Source organism: Elaeis guineensis, chromosome 16 (assembly GCF_000442705.2).
Source record: "Elaeis guineensis isolate ETL-2024a chromosome 16, EG11, whole genome shotgun sequence".
In the NCBI taxonomy this organism is placed as follows: Eukaryota; Viridiplantae; Streptophyta; class Magnoliopsida; order Arecales; family Arecaceae; genus Elaeis; species Elaeis guineensis.
Window position 1 is genome coordinate 43,498,794 of NC_026008.2, and position 18,588 is coordinate 43,517,381.

General features: G+C 39.3%; 1 protein-coding gene across 1 annotated transcript; it reads right to left on the bottom strand.

The window, feature by feature from the left end:
* Nucleotides 1-6,944: 6,944 nt before the first annotated feature.
* On the bottom strand, nucleotides 6,945-9,559 carry LOC105059062 (probable xyloglucan endotransglucosylase/hydrolase protein 32). Its single transcript, XM_010942212.4, has 4 exons — nucleotides 9,057-9,559; nucleotides 8,835-8,935; nucleotides 8,468-8,685; nucleotides 6,945-7,565 (listed from the first exon to the last, which is right to left on the bottom strand). The coding sequence occupies exons 1-4, from the start codon at nucleotides 9,250-9,252 to the stop codon at nucleotides 7,202-7,204; spliced, it is 879 nt and encodes a 292-aa protein (XP_010940514.1). The 5' UTR covers nucleotides 9,253-9,559; the 3' UTR covers nucleotides 6,945-7,201.
* Nucleotides 9,560-18,588: the final 9,029 nt, after the last annotated feature.

An 18,588-nucleotide genomic window follows, 5' to 3' on the forward strand; every position in this document is an offset into this window, starting at 1 on the left:
CACCACCCTCTATAAAATATGACCGCCCATGTCCTTTCATGGGAGGCCCACATATTAAGTAAGAGAAAGTGTAATTAAATCGCATTTCATATATTTAAATGCATGCCCGGGTAGGTTTAGGCTTTTTACATATATTAATTTGAAAAAGATAATATAGAACTTTTGTAATGAAAGGGAAAAGTAGAGTATTTTATTAACTATGGTACTAAAGACCAGCCTGACTGGTTGGCGCACACACAGAAAGCTTATCAGGATTTAGGTTTAAACTTTTCGTTGATGTTAAGGTGCTCAAGTGGAGCAGTGCAATGAGTGGGATGGATCGGACTCAGAAATGCTAGGTCGAAAGAAACAAAGGACCTGAGACAATAGTAGATCCATCTGTTGTCCATGGGGAACGTTGGATGCTAAAATGGATGGCTGTGGTCAAAAAGCCGGTGCCATGGTGGAGCATCAACTAGAAGTGAAAGTAGATTAAATATCTATTCAGATTTATTTTTATATTTAAATCTATTAAAATATAAATAAAAATTTAAATATTTAATTGACGTCCATATTTGTATCTGTATTCATGTCCATTAAAAAAAAATAGATGTTGATGTAAATAGATAACTATTCAATAGATATCCGAACATTCAATTCTATTTATAGCTATGTTGATTTTATGTAATACTCATGAATTTTTATAAAAAATAAATGGCCACATTAAAATATTATTAAATTGATTTGTTATCTATTTAGTAATATTTTTGATTCTATGATCATAAAATTATATTATCTGATTTATATCCATATGTATATTTATACTTCCAGTATTTGATTTATATTCATATATATTTAAATAAATATAGATATAAATTTGATCAACATTCATATCCATATCTGCACTCATCAAATAAAAAAAATATGAATACAGATATAATAATATTTCATCCGTATCCAATCCGATTTCAATCCCAGCACCAATAAAATTGGATCACATCAATTTGGCATAACTAATCGCACCTAACTTACTATATACCATTAGGGATGGATGAAGATCCACCTCAGATTTTCCTGGCCGCAAGAGTGTGCACCTTAGTGCGCCACAATAGGCAGGGATCAGATAATAGACTCTCACTATGGAGAATGCATGCTTTGGGATGTGACAATAGGTCACATATTTGACAAATGGTTGAGGATGATGGGCCACTTTAACATTACAATGACTGTTCTAATGTCATGTTGGGCATCATTGATGTGTTTGATGTCCATTGTCAGCATCTAAATAGTAGCCACCATATAACGCCATCATTCTATGATAGCAGTATTTCTATCACAAGAATAAAATCATTGTTTGATCTTTTCACTATTTACAGGGTTTGTGTGCATGTGTAAAGATATTATTCAAAACATAGAACTATAAATTTCAAAAAATGATTCTGTCAAATGGCAATGACACTGCATTGCAACTCTGTCACTCTGATGTTGGTTGTCACAATCATTGTTATGAAAAGTGGAAATGGGTGGATAATTGAGAAGTTGTACTGGATGTTGTACTAATGTTTGTGTATCTCTTAGCCAGATCACAATCAGATCAAATGTGCTGGTGTTTTCTCATGACATTTTAGACATTTTCTAGGTGTTCATGAGGTTGGGTTTGGGGAACTAATTTTGTAGGTGTTCATGTTTTGTGGTTTCTTGAACTAGATTTAAAGAACCAGCTATTGTAACTCATCATTATGATAGCAGACTTATAAACCCACAATTGAAATATTCTGGACTATTAAAGCATGTGACAAATGACTTAACATGACACTATATATGATGAATTTGTTTCATCCGTTGCTTGCATCTAATGTTATGAAATATAAAAGTCATATAGAGAATGGTTACTGTCTAAAATTGCAGATCCTAAAGATTATGTTTTCAGTTTACCAGTCATATGGCAGTAGAAATTTAAAAAAAAAAAAAAAAAATCAAAAACAGAGGATTTTTACATTTTCATTCACATCAAAGCACAATAAACCCATTTGAAAGACATCATCTGTTATATCTTTTTTTTTTCCAAATCCATTAAAGGTCTTTTTCTTTTTCATTGATATATCTGAAATAAAGAATGCCAGAACTCAGAAGTCCTCATCCCATCCCAAAAAGTAATCATATCTTAGAGCAAAAGAAACTCAGAATAACTCTGACCATTAGATTAAAAGTCTAACTATTGGTTTAAAGACTGAAGAACATTACAATTTAGAGGGATTCTTCTCTGGAACCTGTTTGAAAAGAGTTTACCATGCAGTTATCGAAAATAGATGGATTCTCCTTTGTTTCTTCTCGTATGCGGACGAAGATGTTATGTTCTAGATGGGTATAGTTGAATGGGAATTCAGATGAATTGTCGGTCTCTTTCTTTTCGTATGAAGTTTTTTCTTTTCAAACATGAGGATGCTTGATCTTCAGACATAAAAGAGTTCACAAAATAGTGCAAGTTAATGTATACTTCATAGTTTAAATTGCTAACTTAATGTATAGCATGCAACCATCTTCAAGTTTCCAAACATGAGAATGTTTGGTCTTCCGACATAAGAGAGGTCACAATAGTGCAAGTTAGTTATACTTCTAGTTTAAATTGCCAACTTAAGGAACAGTATGCAGCTATCTTCATGTCTCCAAAGTGCATGCTCTGGTTTCAACCCAAATAAATTTTCTTCTACTACCTATTTATTTGACCCAACATTTCTCATGTTTTCTGTCCCAATCACAAACCTGTGAAATGCCTTATGATTTTTTTTCTTGAGCTACTGTGTCATGTATTAAATCTATTCATATACAATTTTTCCCTTGACTTCCTCCAAAATAATTGTCCCAATTATTAAAAATATATTCTGAGTTTCCTTTTTGTTTCGAACGGTGGATTATACGGTACTTGAATACATACAAGTAGATGGTTTGAGTTGTATCCTTCGTATGGAAGAATGATTGATCTTCTTTCATGACATCGACCATTAGATCACATCCTACACAAAATTCAAAGCATTCCAAACTCCATGCATCTGTCTGCATGGATCTCAGAGCGACCATTGGGCAATCTAATAGTGGATTCATGTAAAGGAAAGTGAATCCTTCTTTCACGCAAAAGATACAGCCCCCGTCCAGAGTCCACAAGCAAAGCATTAGAGACCAAAGAGTATTGCAGAAATGAGAGGGAATTGAATCTCCAGACTCTCAATCGCCGAGCCAGATGAGCTTTACAAATTATCATCCAATGAACTGCACCATTGGCTTCTCGATTAATACGAAGAGCTTCAAATGATGCTAAGAAAGATCCAATCATCCAAGTATCTATTAAGAGTGGGTGAGCTCCCTCAATCTGATTCATATGCCATCCAATCCAACAAGCAATTGTCCTGTAGTTCCCTCCTAGCACAATATTGGTAGTCTTCAAGATCTTAATGGCATATACTATTCCTTCCCAATCTCCCAATTTCGTAAGCGGCACGGTACTATCATACAAGTGAGTACCCCAAGAGCTAGACCTCCAATCACAAAACCAATCCTACCAATAGTTCTACCACTAAAGTTCATCTTGAGGAAGTTGAGAAACACTCCTATATGAAGCAAACCGAGGTGCAGATGCTGCAAGAAAGGAGGCTCTAAATTTTTCTTGCTGTCAAAGACCTCTTTAATATTTTTTGGACAACCAGAGTTCCTCAGGGATGCAGAAAAGGAAATCATGCAGCAGATTGGTCAGCTGCTCAGGCTTATCAGGTGATCTTACCATTTCAGCAATAAATGGCCTTCATCCTAAATTGACAGATGGACTAGGAATTGCATGTAGAAATTTTGCTCTCTATTTCATTTTTTGCTGCTCCAGGAACTTTATATCCTCCTTGTTGTATGTTTGTTTGTTTTTCCTTTTTTTTTTCTTTTTTTTTTTTTTTTTTTTGCATTGGGGTGATTGAATTCATTAGCTTGGGTGAATGCCTTCATAAGGACCAAGCTGGGGCTGATCATGATGTTATCAATAGATATGTCTACTCTTTGCTTTCCAAATATGATAAACAATATACCACTTGAGGATGCGCGATGCCACCCCCCAAAGGAACATTGCCACCATTGGTTGTGACATCACTTTCCATACCAGTACCCCATCCGTGCTAGCTGCGGTTTTGTACCAATAAAATTTGTGCGAATCCTTGATCCTGCTCCCCGAGCAACGGCACAAAAGAGGGGACTCGCTGAGCTAGGTCTTCTCCTAAAGCTTGCTTCCAAAGAGTTTCATCCCATCCTCTTCCATTTTAGAAGATGATCAGATCTTTCACCTTTAATTTCTCCAAAGCAAAATCATTCGGGATTGGAGCTACTATTAGCCAAGGGTCCTCAAGTAACTGACTTGCTGTCCCCAATTAGCCATCTCACACCGGACATCATCACAGAAGCATGAGAGCATGAAAGGATCAACGTAGAAAATGCCTCGTTATATGCCTCGGAACTGGCTATAATTTTGACACGGCAGATCGGCCAATCATAGCTCACCATGAAGCCTCCTTCCTAGCAAACCTGCTCTCATTGTGTGGCTAATCTAGAGGCCTGCAGAGATATCCAAATTTTCCTCCAACTAGCAATTATTGGACCACGATCGCAAATAATTTTCATAACCATGGGATAATGGAGGAAGTGGTGCACGAAGAAATCAACTGTTATCTTGTGGATATGCTATCAGAAATGACTAATCTGCATGTCCCAAGATTTTATGATAATAGATACGTACCCTCCCTTATATAAGCGACCCTGGGGAACTCTTCCATGAGTCTAAGTTCTCGATCTTAAATTCTAAGTCTAAGCCTTAAGTCATTAGTGTTTTTTTTTTTTTTTTTAAATATATAAAATTTCGTAGAGCCCGCAGGTAATCCTCACTCTATCTCCAACTCCTATCATCGAAGTACTCTGCAACACATGCCACTATCCAATCTGTTGCAGTATTAGCCTCTCTGTAAATATGCCGCACTCTGATCGCAGCCACTTGATGGAGGGAGATTCAGACATCCCAGATCAATAGATGAACTTTGAGCTGCCTTGCAGCACTCATCAGTGCTCTTGAGTTCTCACTATCCTACCGCTCTCATAGCACCTTCACTATTTGTTAAGAGTTATTTGACCTATACATTAGAGGGTTTTCTATCAAACACTCTCCTACGAGAGGACTTCCCTATCTACGCTGTTTCCTATCAGGTTCAGCATTGGTGTGAAGGTCCAAGCACAGCATTCTTTCAGCCACCTCTCGGGTGCAGTCAGCTCTACAGCACTCGTTTCCAAGTCCCGACGTTCACCATTGATCCACCTAGGAGATGCATGGAGGTCTTCAACCGACTTCTGCGATCCACTTAGCACCCTGTTGAGCCCTCTAGCACACTCGACAATCTAGTCAAATCGGCTCCCAACGGCAACATCTCCCATGCACCATACTTCACCTTCAACATCGTGGCCTAGCCTATGAACTTGTGGGTGCAATAAGGCATGGCGCCTACCAGATGTTTGAAGAAATGGCACATCTGACCAATCCATCAAAAGAGAAGGAAGTTGCCTCTTCAAACGTCATGGTTAATCTTCACATGATCCGAGTTGATGATTGCCTGAAAAGCACTCCGAGTTGGTCTCTTGGAATATCTTAGAGCATGTAGATAAATATATTCTGATTCATGATGACTATGAAGAAGCATAAGGTGGTCCCCCACCTTTCCAGGTGCACAAGGTCCCTTAATTTCCTAGAGATACTATTATTAAATCTAAGAACAATTGTTCGTGAGGAGCCCAGTCCAGATGGAGGCATGCATCCAACCACAACAATAATGTTAGGGTCTTGATGAAAGGATTCCAGATCCTTGCCTCCTAATAAATCATTTGTCTTAAACATCAAGCTACACCAAGTTTAATTTGATTTTCATGGGAAGAGATATTACCATGATACTTGTGTCTCAAAGCCTATCCTTGATCAGCTCGCATAATGTTGCCCATCTAGCTAGATAATATCAGTAATTTTCTAAGTTTGTACTAACATTACTAGCTCAGTATTCCTCCATGCTTGGGCTACACCCTTGGGGGACATGCAGCATACACCATACATGGGCATATACTCGTACATAGAACGACCATCTTATCACTTGCCCTAAAGTATTACTTGTCGGAGCCATCAGTGGTGCAATAGGGGAGGGTTGCATCTTTGGTGCAAAAGGAGGATTCCCCTTCACATGAATCCCTCGTCAGATCACAAAATAGCCAGTGGATGATCCAATGGTGCAACTCCCTTGTCCATAGGAGTTTACCTATAGACCCAACCTCATAAATATGAAATCTGCATAAAAGAGACACCGACATTAAACATGAGAACCGAGCTCAATCTTGAAGAAATTATTGCCGACATTGCATGCAACTATATGGCCATGCATGCAGCCAATAACAACCCGATGATGGAGCATCAAGATATATGTTTGATGGATGGAATCCACGAAACTAGCAGTTGGCTGCATACATGGCGAATGGAGCTCGTAGTGAAGGCACTAAATTATTCTGCTCTTTGGAAGCCCACCAATCTCTTTTTGCCATGTAGGGCCGGAATCGAGCAGGTGAAGTTAGTGCTCTTTGTACCGAACGACGGTCCCATTTCTTGCACTTATTTAACCATTACTTTCTTTCATCAATTATTGATCACTATTCTTTAGTAAACTATCAAATGTATTGATGCATATGTTCTACTCAAAAAAAAAAAAAAAAAAAAGATCGATGTATATACTCACTCCACCAATCAATCTACTTGACTAACGCAGAAAAAATGTCCAATGGAAACAAATGGATCGACTTCAGCACATAACGGTAATAATCTTTATGTCACATCACACTCTCATCCGTACCGTTTACTTGTTTGTAACACAACAGATGGAAAGGACAAATGAATGGAAGCATCCCCCTGCACAGTTCCCATCCCATGATCCCAGAGCCAGTGTCTCCTATTTATTTCACCACATAAAATTAAAGCCAGGCAATAGTCATACAAGGTACACAATATTTAACCTTTCATAGGAGTAGAAATGGGCCGGCAGGCATGCCTCGGCCGCTAGGATTTGGCAGGAAAAAAATACAAAAGGATAAGAACCCTCCCTTAAATACGTTTAGAGAGATAGGCAAGCCAATAGAGGAGATGAATTGTATCAGTAAACAAGTAGATTAACTAGTTCCTGCACTCAGGCGTCAGGGAATGGTCCCTCTTATGATCCCAGCAATAGTTGTAGATCATGCAATGCTTCTGGACCCAATGCATGGCCATCGACTGCCGGGAGCTGAGGCCGATGCCGAACGGCGAGGAGTGCACCGGGCGGCAGCGCGGCGAGGCAAAAGCGGAGCACCCATGGACGACAAACCTCGTAAAGCTTGCAACGAACGGCTGATAGCGGTAGTCGGCCTTGTATTTGCCGTCATCAGTTGCCCAGGATGATGCATCCCAAATGGAGCCATAAACCCACATCGGCCGGAGAGGGAATGTGTACACACTCTTTCTCGGGTATCGGCGTATCGGTACATCATCTACGTAGAATCTGTCATGACTCATATTAGTCTCAGGCTTTCACCAATCATTTCAACCTTCAAAAATAATCTACACTTGTTTATGTATCATCTTGATGAAGAAATCTTAATTTGTAGCATCTAATTAGTTTATTATTCAGGGGTACATGCAATAAAAGTGATTGTTACTAATAAATGATCAATGATGTAATGAGTTTAATGTTTTGAGGAGGTTAAACATAAAAGAATGAACTCTGTTCCCTTCTTTATTGTGCGCATATATATCCTTACGCTGAAAGCGGACAAGAAACCCGGTCGTACACATTCTTTACCTTAAAATGGCCCAGTCAATTCAGTAAAACATCTAAGTATTCTTTATTACCGTTATCTATCGTGTGCACAGCATTGCCACTACAAATGCACAGAGACAGAGTTGTTAGGTTCCATAGATGCAGAGCTCTAATGGAATCTGATGTATTATTACTGATAATGACCGCACTCTAAATTCACAATGAATGATGTCCACTTCGTGGAATGTCTTCATTTTTTACGATTTACTTACATATACTGATAATAATAATTTAAAAAAAAAATGATACCGGCCAACACTTGGGAGTTTGGATCAAAGTTACTGCTGAGGGTAAATCTATAAATCCACCAACATTAAAAAGGACGTAAACTTAATAAAAGTAAAAGCCATGCCAATGTTGTGTAGATTTGGTGTTAATACTTTTGATGGCGTGTCCTTGGATTGTTATGGCAAATTGGCTTCTTTGCTACCTATAATATTATAAACTGCTGAATCGTGTATTAAGTTAGATCTGGGTATCCTTTCTCAGTCGACATTATTGCATTACTGTGCTAACTTCTGCTACTTCAAAGAACAAGCATCATTCTTAAGCCCAATAGTTAAAATGAACTCCAATATGCTTACATGATCTCTCTAGCATTCCAAAGTATGGCATAGTTGTGAAATCCAGCAGTTGGGTCGAACCACAGATGAAACTTCATCTCCCTACCAATGATTCTTCCATCTCCGCTTCCTCTGATGTACACATTAGTCTGCAGGGTGTATGGCTCGCCCGGTGTCGTCCCTAGGAACTCGACGTCGACCTCGTCATGGAAGCCGGGGTGTGCTTCATTGTTCGAAAGCTAGAATACCACGGCACAATAGGAGAAGTGTCAAATTATAGTGATGATTGGATCGATGTATATATTAATCACCAATCATGATAAAACTTCATAGATCTATGATAAAAAACAGAGGTAGTCACATATGTAATGAGTCCAAGGTTCCTCACATAGAAGGCAGTGATTACTCCTGCAGTGTAGCCACGCTGGAGCTTGATTGAAGCACTAAAATATCCACTACGAAATGGGCGATTGGACTTAAAGCCACTTCCTGATTTCAGTAAACATAAGAAACTAAGGTTTTATTAGAAATTGACAACAGATGGAGACTAGAGTGAAGTACTAGAAATAGAGTATATATATGCTCAAGAAAAAGGTTCATAGTAATAGACCTGAGTTCCTATCAAGCCAGATTGTGACTGAGGACTGGTCTCCGGAGACGTACTGATGCTGAGGACCCCAAAGGTTGTTAAACCCATGATAAAACCTCAGGGGCCTAAACCTGTGGCTTGGATAGTATCCTGGGGAGGGCTGAGCATTGCTCCAATGTAGCAAGAGGAGAAGAAGTGATGGGAGAAGAAGAGCCATAAAGAGTAGGAAAATGGGAAGGAAGAATGGCTAACAAGAGTGGCTGTTGCTGATGCTCCAATGAGGAAAGAGCATGGCTGTACAGAGAGAATAAATAGAAAGATTTCAGGGTCCTACCACTAGAAGACTGATAAGAAGGGAAGTGATGAGAGGCTATAGTTGGAGACACAGAAAATGAGGGACTGGGTAGAAATGAAGGAAAGGAACAGGTAATAAGATCCAAGTCACCTAGAGCAAGAACTTTAGAGAAGTTTGGTGAACAGCGTGGTAAAGAGCAAGGACTGGTGCTCCCAACTCCCCATCATTTCTAGTTTCAACCTACCTGGCTATTTATGATGCCCTGCAGCAAAAGGAAAGGGATGGCAGTGAGGAGGGCCATGGGTAGATGGATGCTAATTGCATGTGGCTCCCATTGGGTTGCTACCTTGTGGTGAAGTCCTCCAAATCATGTGCAACATATATTTCAGTCCAATCATTGGAGTTTGGCTTGCTTGACATCTCAGACTTTTCCTCTTTACACCTTAGAGAAATTCTCAGTGCACCGCGGGCAGTGTAGAAAATCTGACGTGGAGTGCACTGTCTCATTTGATTGGTCCATGTAGTTATCATTTTTCAACGCGCATTTAATGCCTACAAATCATTTTTTTTTAAAAAATTTATATGATAAAAATATTTTTTATTTTTAAAAATAGTTATAACATCTTGTGGCGTAATATAGTCCAAGATATCATAATATGACCTAAGATATCATAATATGATAGGGTCATTTTTGTCTAATCACTTTTCAATGAGCATTTAATATCTGTAGATCGATTTTTTTCGTTTGAAAATTTTGAATGACAAAAATATTTTTATTTTTTAAAAAAAATTATGACATTCTGTGCATATTATGGACACTGGATGTCATAATATGGACATAAAATATCATAATTTTTTCAAAAGTTAAGGATATTTTCATCTTACAAAATTTTTAAATAAAAAAATCGACTTGCAGGTATTAAATATATATTAAAAAATAATGACTATGTGGATCAATCGGATGAGATGGTACACTTCATATTAAATTCTACACCATCCATGATGCACAAAGAATTTCGTTACACTTTATTTATCCTGTGGGCCAGGATCTACTTTGGAGAGTAGGTCCAGGCATCAGTCCACTTTTAACTAATCTTGGGTTTTTCTTCTCAAATACTAGCTTTGTGATCGCCTGCGGCCTCAAGAATTGTGAACAGTGACTGAGTCGCTGCCTTTCTAGTGGAATCAAATTAGGCAAAGAGAGTGTCGGATAGTGATATGCAGTGGTCCAATCACGAGTCTCAATCAAGCTCCATGTCTCCTGCTCATTGTGTTGTTGATTGTTGTTTTTACCACCTTAGATGGCTCGGGAAGGCTTAGCCCTGCATTTTGGATTAGCCAAGTCATTGTTTCAACTTCCAGACCAATTTGTGCAGAAATTTTCCTATGATATTCCATTGTGGCATTTTTTGGATTCCAATAATTGGTAGCATTTTGTGGCTAATGCCCCTAGCACTGTATCATGAGATTCTTCGACAAATCTTTCTATTTCATTGTTAGATATTTTGTTTGCTGATCGCTATATATGCATGTATTCTCGCATGGTTTAATAATTATATGATTTATCAAAAAAAAAAAAAGCATAATTGATAGTGTTTTTAAAAATGATTGTTGGAACATTCAACTGACTAGTGTGGTTGCATGTGGGTTAGGCTTGCTACTCACTCATAAAAAGAGAATACGTGGAAAAAAGACAAAAACAAAAACTACAGTGGGACACTATCAATTATTTCAAACAAGCTGTAGGAGAATTACCTCTGTTAGAAATTTTTGGTAGTAACCTACTAAGATTTAAATCTTCAACCTGCTTCAAATCAAGGAGTGTGACTGTTGCACTATTGCGTAGTTTTTATAAGTCTGTGATTAGACTTCAATATTTGTATCGATGCTTGATGCTTACATAATATTCATCGATTCTTGAACCAATGTTGTACTTTCAAGAATATGACAATATATGTTATGTTTGATACAACCTACATTTCTTCCATGCTATTTTCTTATGTGTGATTTCCCGTGTGTGTATTTATGTGCATTTGTTTAGGTTTAAATACTCACCAAGTAATAGAGCACCTTGCTAGGAGTCGCGGGAGCACATAAATGTATGAGAAGTTATTGGTTGGATTAAGTCTATCAGCTTAATGATGGATCAGTCCAACTACGAAGCAATACGCATACATGAAAAAGAAACAAAATGGGAAGGGCACAACACAGACACGTCGTTTCATGGCTGGATTGGTCTACCTCTAAATTGATGGATCTGATCGGACCAATAATTTCATCAGATCATTTAATCATGTACAAGTATTCAGGTATAGCTTTGGTCACATTTTCACGGCATAGGATTCATGCTAAAATTACTTGGATCTAAGTTTCTATTGTATGAATATAGATGGAAGCCAGAATTTACTGTCTTAGGCCCGGATATCATACTGCCATTTTCTTATTATGTTGGTACACAATACGAGTTTAGTATACTAAGTATCGATATAATTTGATATTACATATTAGTATGTTACGTCGGATATAGCATGGTATATTTGGTACGGTATGTCCAATATGATACCAGACATACAGTATCGTACCATAGCCATGCACGCATACCTAGCCAGGGTCCATGTCACATACGTAGCATGTGAATTAAGGACAAATTATGTTCTCTTAATCACATGGTAAAAGGCTCTTCTACTCGAGGAATCGAGGACGTTGTGCTTGGAGCCTAAAATCATGTGGAAGCACATGATGGAGTGCAAGATTTTCAGGGTAAAGTTAAAAGATTGCCACCTGAACAAGCAAACCCTTGAAATTATTTAAACACATTCTACTTATATTAAAAGTAGAGGAATAATCATCATAATCAGCCAAGTTACTGAAATAGTCATGATGATATGCCAGTGAACTTTTTTTTTTTTTTTTGGTAATAGAGAACTTTCTCTGTGCTCACTATATTTTCAAATGACTAGATCATTCAGATAAAAATATCATTCAAGTTACAACTTCCGTAGGTGATCCATGAACTACTCATGAGCTACTCGCAAAAGGCTTGTGGTTCATCAATCAGTTAATATTTATTTATTTTTTAAGAAGCATTATCATAATGGCATCATTTAGGTTCAATGTAATAGGACACTCTAGCAGAAGAGAACTGCCAACCCAAATGCCTAATCCCAACTAGGTTCTTGGCTTACTATTACCTATACCAGCCAAACGTAATAAGTTGAACAATTTTTATTAGCTATTACTTCTTGAAATTTACTCAAGTAGGATGTAGTTTTATGTGATTTTTAAATAAAGTTACAACACTAAAGAAATAAGAGTCCAATGCGAGTTTGACCTTACGATCATCTAATGTAATGTCGTCACAGCATTGTTTTCTTAGAGGATGATTCCAATATCTAACATGCATTTAATTTTTCGATATATCCCTTTTTCTAGATGCAATTGGATAATCACATCAATTTAGTACGAGTATAGTCCAAAAATCAGAATACAAAATATCATGCAAGATTTCTGAACAATCGTCACTTTGACATCAAATTCAATCTCCGATGTGGTCGGCAACAAAATAAGCAATATAATCCACGATACTATTTATTTTTCGAAGGACATGCTAAATAACCATCATAGTGGAATGACAGAGAGATCTTCAAATATCATGGAGTAACGGATGAACATTGAAATGTCCCACCTCGTTCGGATTCAGCCAATAATTATCCGACATACAATTTTGACCGCCCAAGGAGGAGAGTTCAATTGGTCTTTCTCCACGAGTGGATCCTTCTCCCCAATTGGTCTGCACAGGATTAATGTGAATATAGCCGTTGAGGAAAACACCAAAGATAGGAAACGACATATTTTATGGCATCCGCTAGGTAACCGTCATGACAGTTGTTAACAGTACACCTAATCAAGCCAAGCTACACTTACTCATTTCTCTTTTTGGTAGAAACGCTTCCTCATTTTTCGAGGGAAGTTTCTGATGATGAAGTAAGTGCACCTTTCTCAAGAATTCTTCTTGCATGGGATGTGGAATGTAGCCGTTGAAAAAAAGCATCCAAAAGTAAGGAAGCAGCATCGTTTAATACGGCACGAATAGGCAACGGTCCTGTTTGGTTCAAATAGCACGTTACTTGATGATGTCGAGTTACTATCAACCCGAGACAAGGAAGTCACATGAGGACAGCGGAAGGAAGCATTGGGTGGACCGTTTGAGCCCGTGACGTTGAAAGCAAGTCCGTTGTTTGGCTGCCCGGGGCCGGCAATCCACGAGCCTAGAAGTGACCCCTCACCCTAACGTTATCAATTATTGGTTGGACTGGATGCATGGTTGAGCTGCACCAGTTCACCTGCGAAGCTACATGTACGAAACTGAATGAAATAGAAAAACGTACAATACATGCATGCTGTGTGTTGTTCCGTGGTTGGATTGGCACGTGGATCTTTTGCTGTATGCACCGTACTGTACGTCCGTCCGCATGCACTGCATCATATGGTGCATCACATGCACAATACTAGACCCTTGTCCGTTGGATTGATCCTGCTAGCTGAATGGTGAATTTGGTCCAATCAATAAATAAGCACTCGCCTAAGATGGAGACCTTCTTACTTGACTGGCATATTAAGTTTACGTTCGTTGCAAAAGAGGCTTGGGTTGTATTTTTTACCATAACAATCATTGGATCACATCTTACACCACTGTCAAAATACTGTAGCTTTTTCATTTATTTATCTATATAAATTTCGATGCGATCATTATACGATCCAATGGTGAATGTGTACAAAACAAGGTGGATTCTTCTATCATGCAAAAGATGCAATCTTATCTTTGGAAAGGTGAATTGGGACTTTATAAACCGTGACACAAGTGGGTTGGAGTGGCAATGGATTGGCGAGGTCAAATCCAGATTGGATTGAGTCCAGATAAATTTTTTTTGGACAAGGAGGGAGAATAATGAGAGATTCCCCATTACTCACCAAATTTTATTTAGAAGTGAAAGAGAATGTAGAGATTATTACACAGCCATGTAAAGCAGAAAGATCGGAATATACAAAGTCTGAAATTATCTAAACCCCAGGAAAGACAAAAAGCAAAAAAAATATGCCGTCAACACCTTCAACAGAAAGAACCAAAAAGACAAAAAGAAGACTCATAAGTAGTATTCGTTCTTCGGAGAACAGTGTTGGATCATAAGATCATCAGCACCCACCATTCAACTATTTGAATAAACAAATTATGTGACTTAAATATGCAAATGAGATGTTAACCTGACTTGACACATATAAATGAGTTGTAAGCAAGTAGACCTGACTTAGTCCAATTAATAGGCGGTCCAAATAGGTTGAATGGGTCACACATATAAATTTAAGTTCAGCCTATTTAATAACCAAGTTTTGTTGGATGAACCTATTTATCCCATCTCCTTCATGTCAAATTCAAACTTATTCATCATGGATCAAGTTTCTTGTCAAGTTGACAACTTGGTCATGAATTGCCGCCTCTAACATAATCTAACAAAATTATTAAAATTATCTTTTTTTACTTAAACATGCTATTAGAGAACATGGATATGAATCTAATAAGTTGAATTGTATTATGCAACAAGGGAATTCTAGATTTGTAGGTTAATTAAGTGGAGCAGAGTTAAAAGATCATTTATATTTGTTAAGCTGATGGTTAAGCAATGTTACCTGGCTTTTAGCTTGGGTCAGGTGTATGTGTCATTACCATACATAATAACAGTAAATCATTGTTCAATATTTCAGTAAATATTTTACAATACCCTCTATATGTCCCAACACCATGTTCCCATAATTGAAACTTGATTTTGGTAGAGGTCTAGATGATTTTTTTTTTTGGTAGAATATGTCTAGATGATTCAATCGATAGTTGAATGGGGCTTGATCATTACAAATCAAGGTAGTGCAAAGGTGATTAGGATAAGGATCCTTCATTGCTTAATATAGTCCTCACCATTTTTTACACAATGTTAAATCCAGAGCCCTATTAACTATCAGATTTGTTTCACTTCTCTTTCTTATAATAATCCCCTGAAGTATGATACTAAAGGAGGAGTTTGGGTTGTATCTTTTGTGTGAAAAAAATGATTAATCTTCTTTCATGACACCAATCATTAAACCGTATAACTTTCAAAGCATGACGAACTCTTCTTTCAATCTACGGTATTGATTTTAAAACTAATATCATGCTATAAAAATTATATAAAATATAATTTAATAATTGATATTATGAGAAAAAATTAACTATTTTTTCATACAAAAGATACAATCCTAACTCTTAAATGTGGCAAGGATGATATTTTTTTATTTCTAAAGCCATGGTTATTATCACAGTATTGGGTGGATGTTTGGCCAGGACACCACCTCTCAAAATTTTTTCGGTATTGCACGATACAGCAGGAAGAAAGAAGAAATAAAATAAAAAACAATCAAAATACGTGGATCAGCCAAAAAAGACTTGCCTCCACGAGGCATGCAAACTTCACTATGAGAAAAAAAATTTTACAATAGGAGATTTCATCCTCAACTTTTGTACCTCCAATTTTTTTCTCATAGGAAATTCTCCCTCACAAAAGCTCTCTCTCTAGGAAGATCCCCTGAACCCCTGAAGCGATTTCTATCCACTGTCCAGGAGCCTCCTGCTCCTCCTCTCAACAATGCGCTGCTTCTCTCTCCGTGGGTTCACTATTTTCTGGTTTCAGCGCGAAAACATCCGTGCCACGAGAAGACCATCAGGCCACCACATCCACCACGGGTGTTCTGTTGAACAAAATCCACCACACACTCTCCTGTTCACCGATCAGGCCCTTTTAAAAGGTTTAAATCCGTGTTAGATCGTGATTAGAACTCCTAATCATGCCCATATAAGGATTTGGACCATTGGATCATCACCGCAAGCCTCTCAGAGCCGTCCGATCGTGATCGGTCTATGAAATAGTATCGTGGACCGCGAGAAATATGTGAGAAATGCCCACACGATCCACAGACCTCCCGGTACACTGTCCGGTCCACAATGGACCGGGCAAACAGGCTCCCAGGGCACGTGTGGGCCTGGGCCGGCCCGCATGCCCCATGCCGGGCCGCGCGCTACGCGCTGGGCCTGGGGCGGGCCCGCCCACTGGGCTACGCCCTATGCACGCCTAGCCCACATGCTACTGCATGCTGGGCTGCGTCCCACCACGCAAGGCCGCACCGCCACCGCTCCGCCGGCCCGCCAGCTATCCTTCGCCATCTCGAGCTCCGTACCGACTTCAAACGAGCGTATCTCCTCCGTCCGAACTCCATTTGGGATGATCTTGAACTCGTTGGACTCCATTTTTCATCGCGGACCTCGCTGTGGGCTCAATGTAGATCGAATCTTGAGGCATCAAATCCTAACAATCTCCATCTCGACTTGATATTCGGCCTCCTCTTAACTCTGAGAGCTCTGGATCTCCTCACCCCCATGCCCTGGGACAATCGCCTACTGATCATGGATGGACAAACATGGGAGTCGAGCCAGGCCACTCGATCCCATCTCTGTCATATACTGTGCTCCTCATGACCTGAGATCTGCTCGGGGCATCATCCTGCGACAATAAGAATTTTACCTTACGATGTTGCCTCTCATCCTCCCAAGTCTCCTGTCTCGTGCCTGATCTACCTCCATCTAAAGCTCCACCTTGCCCTGGGCTCCACCTAGCTCTTGAAGCTCCATCTCGTACTGGGCTCTCCGCTAGATAATAATGTCCTCTCCTATCATTTTTTTCTCTCCAGAGCAATCCTATCGCCGCGTAGCACCTTCAGGATTCCTCCACCAGCTACGGTCCTGTAACCTCTCGAATCCATTCTACTCAGTGAGATAAGATTTCGCTTGAAATTGGGTATGTATCGGACCTCTCCCAATCTCCTCACTGCACCATCATGTATCCTCTAGCTGACCATTCCAATGTCTCTGATCACACAGCTCGATCCATCCGGTAAATAAACAGTACCCTCACTATTTTTCAGAGAGTCAAACTGCTTCTCTCTGCAACATACATGATGGGTACATGCAGAATCTAATATTCACTGCTGAAAAGAAGTAGATACTTCATCAGATATCTCCAGAACATCTTTCTCTGAATCGCTACTAGCTGTCGCTATAGTAGCCATCGTCCGATCCCTGAGTTGATGACAATCTTTGGCTAGATGCCCCAATTCGTCACACCGGTAACACCTGATCTTGCTCAAGTCCCTCCTGGACTTGGACCGCCCTCGTCGAGATCTCCTGTCGTTCCATCTACCGCCTTCTGCTCCTCCAGAAGCCATCAAAGCTAAGCTATCATCACCGGAGCTCGAAGCCAGATTCTTCCTCCTGAAAACTTCATTTTGGAATATCACCGCGGTGACCTTGTCAATCTTGATAGTGCTCTTCCCTACTAGAAGAGTAGTCATCGAGGACTCATACGAAGGGAAAAGCGAGCAAAACCAGCACCCTGATCTTCTCATCAACATTCTCGCCAATGCTGAGAAGGTCGGTGAGGATCTTCTAGAAGTGACTTAGATGCTCCTGCACACTCTGTCCCTCAGCCATCCGCAGCTGATAAAACTATCTCCAGAGGAAAAGAGTGTTGGTAAGAGATTTTGCCATGTATAACTCCTCGAGCTTCGACCACAATACCGTCGGGGAAGTCTCGCTAAGCATATGGATCACTACCTCATCCGTTAGGTACATACGGATAGTACTCACCGCCTGCATCTGTAGCCGTTTCCAATCTCGCACTTCTATGGTGGTCAGTTTCTTCTTGCACAAGAAAGCATCGATCAATCCTTGCTGGATGAGCACGTCCTTCACCCTTGTCTGCCACAAGGAGAAATTGCTCTTTCCATCAAACTTGTTGATCTCCATCTTGATTGATCCTATCTTTTCTATTTTCAGTCTTGCTCACCACTGCTGCAATCTGCATCCTTGTACCACCTCGTTCTGATACCACTTGTTGGGTGGATGTCTGGCCAGGACATCACCTTTCAAAATCTTTTTGGTATTACGTGATGCAGTAGGAAGAAAGAAGAAATAAAACAAAAAACAATCAAAATACGTGGATCAGCCAAAAAGGACTCGCCTCCACGAGACATGCAAACTTCACTGTGAAAAAAAAATTTTACAAGAGGAGATCTCACCCTCAACCCTCATACATCCAATTTCTCCCTCACAGAAAGTTCTCCCTTACAAAAATTCTCTCTCTAAGAAGACCTCCTGAACCCCTGAAGTGATCGCTGTCC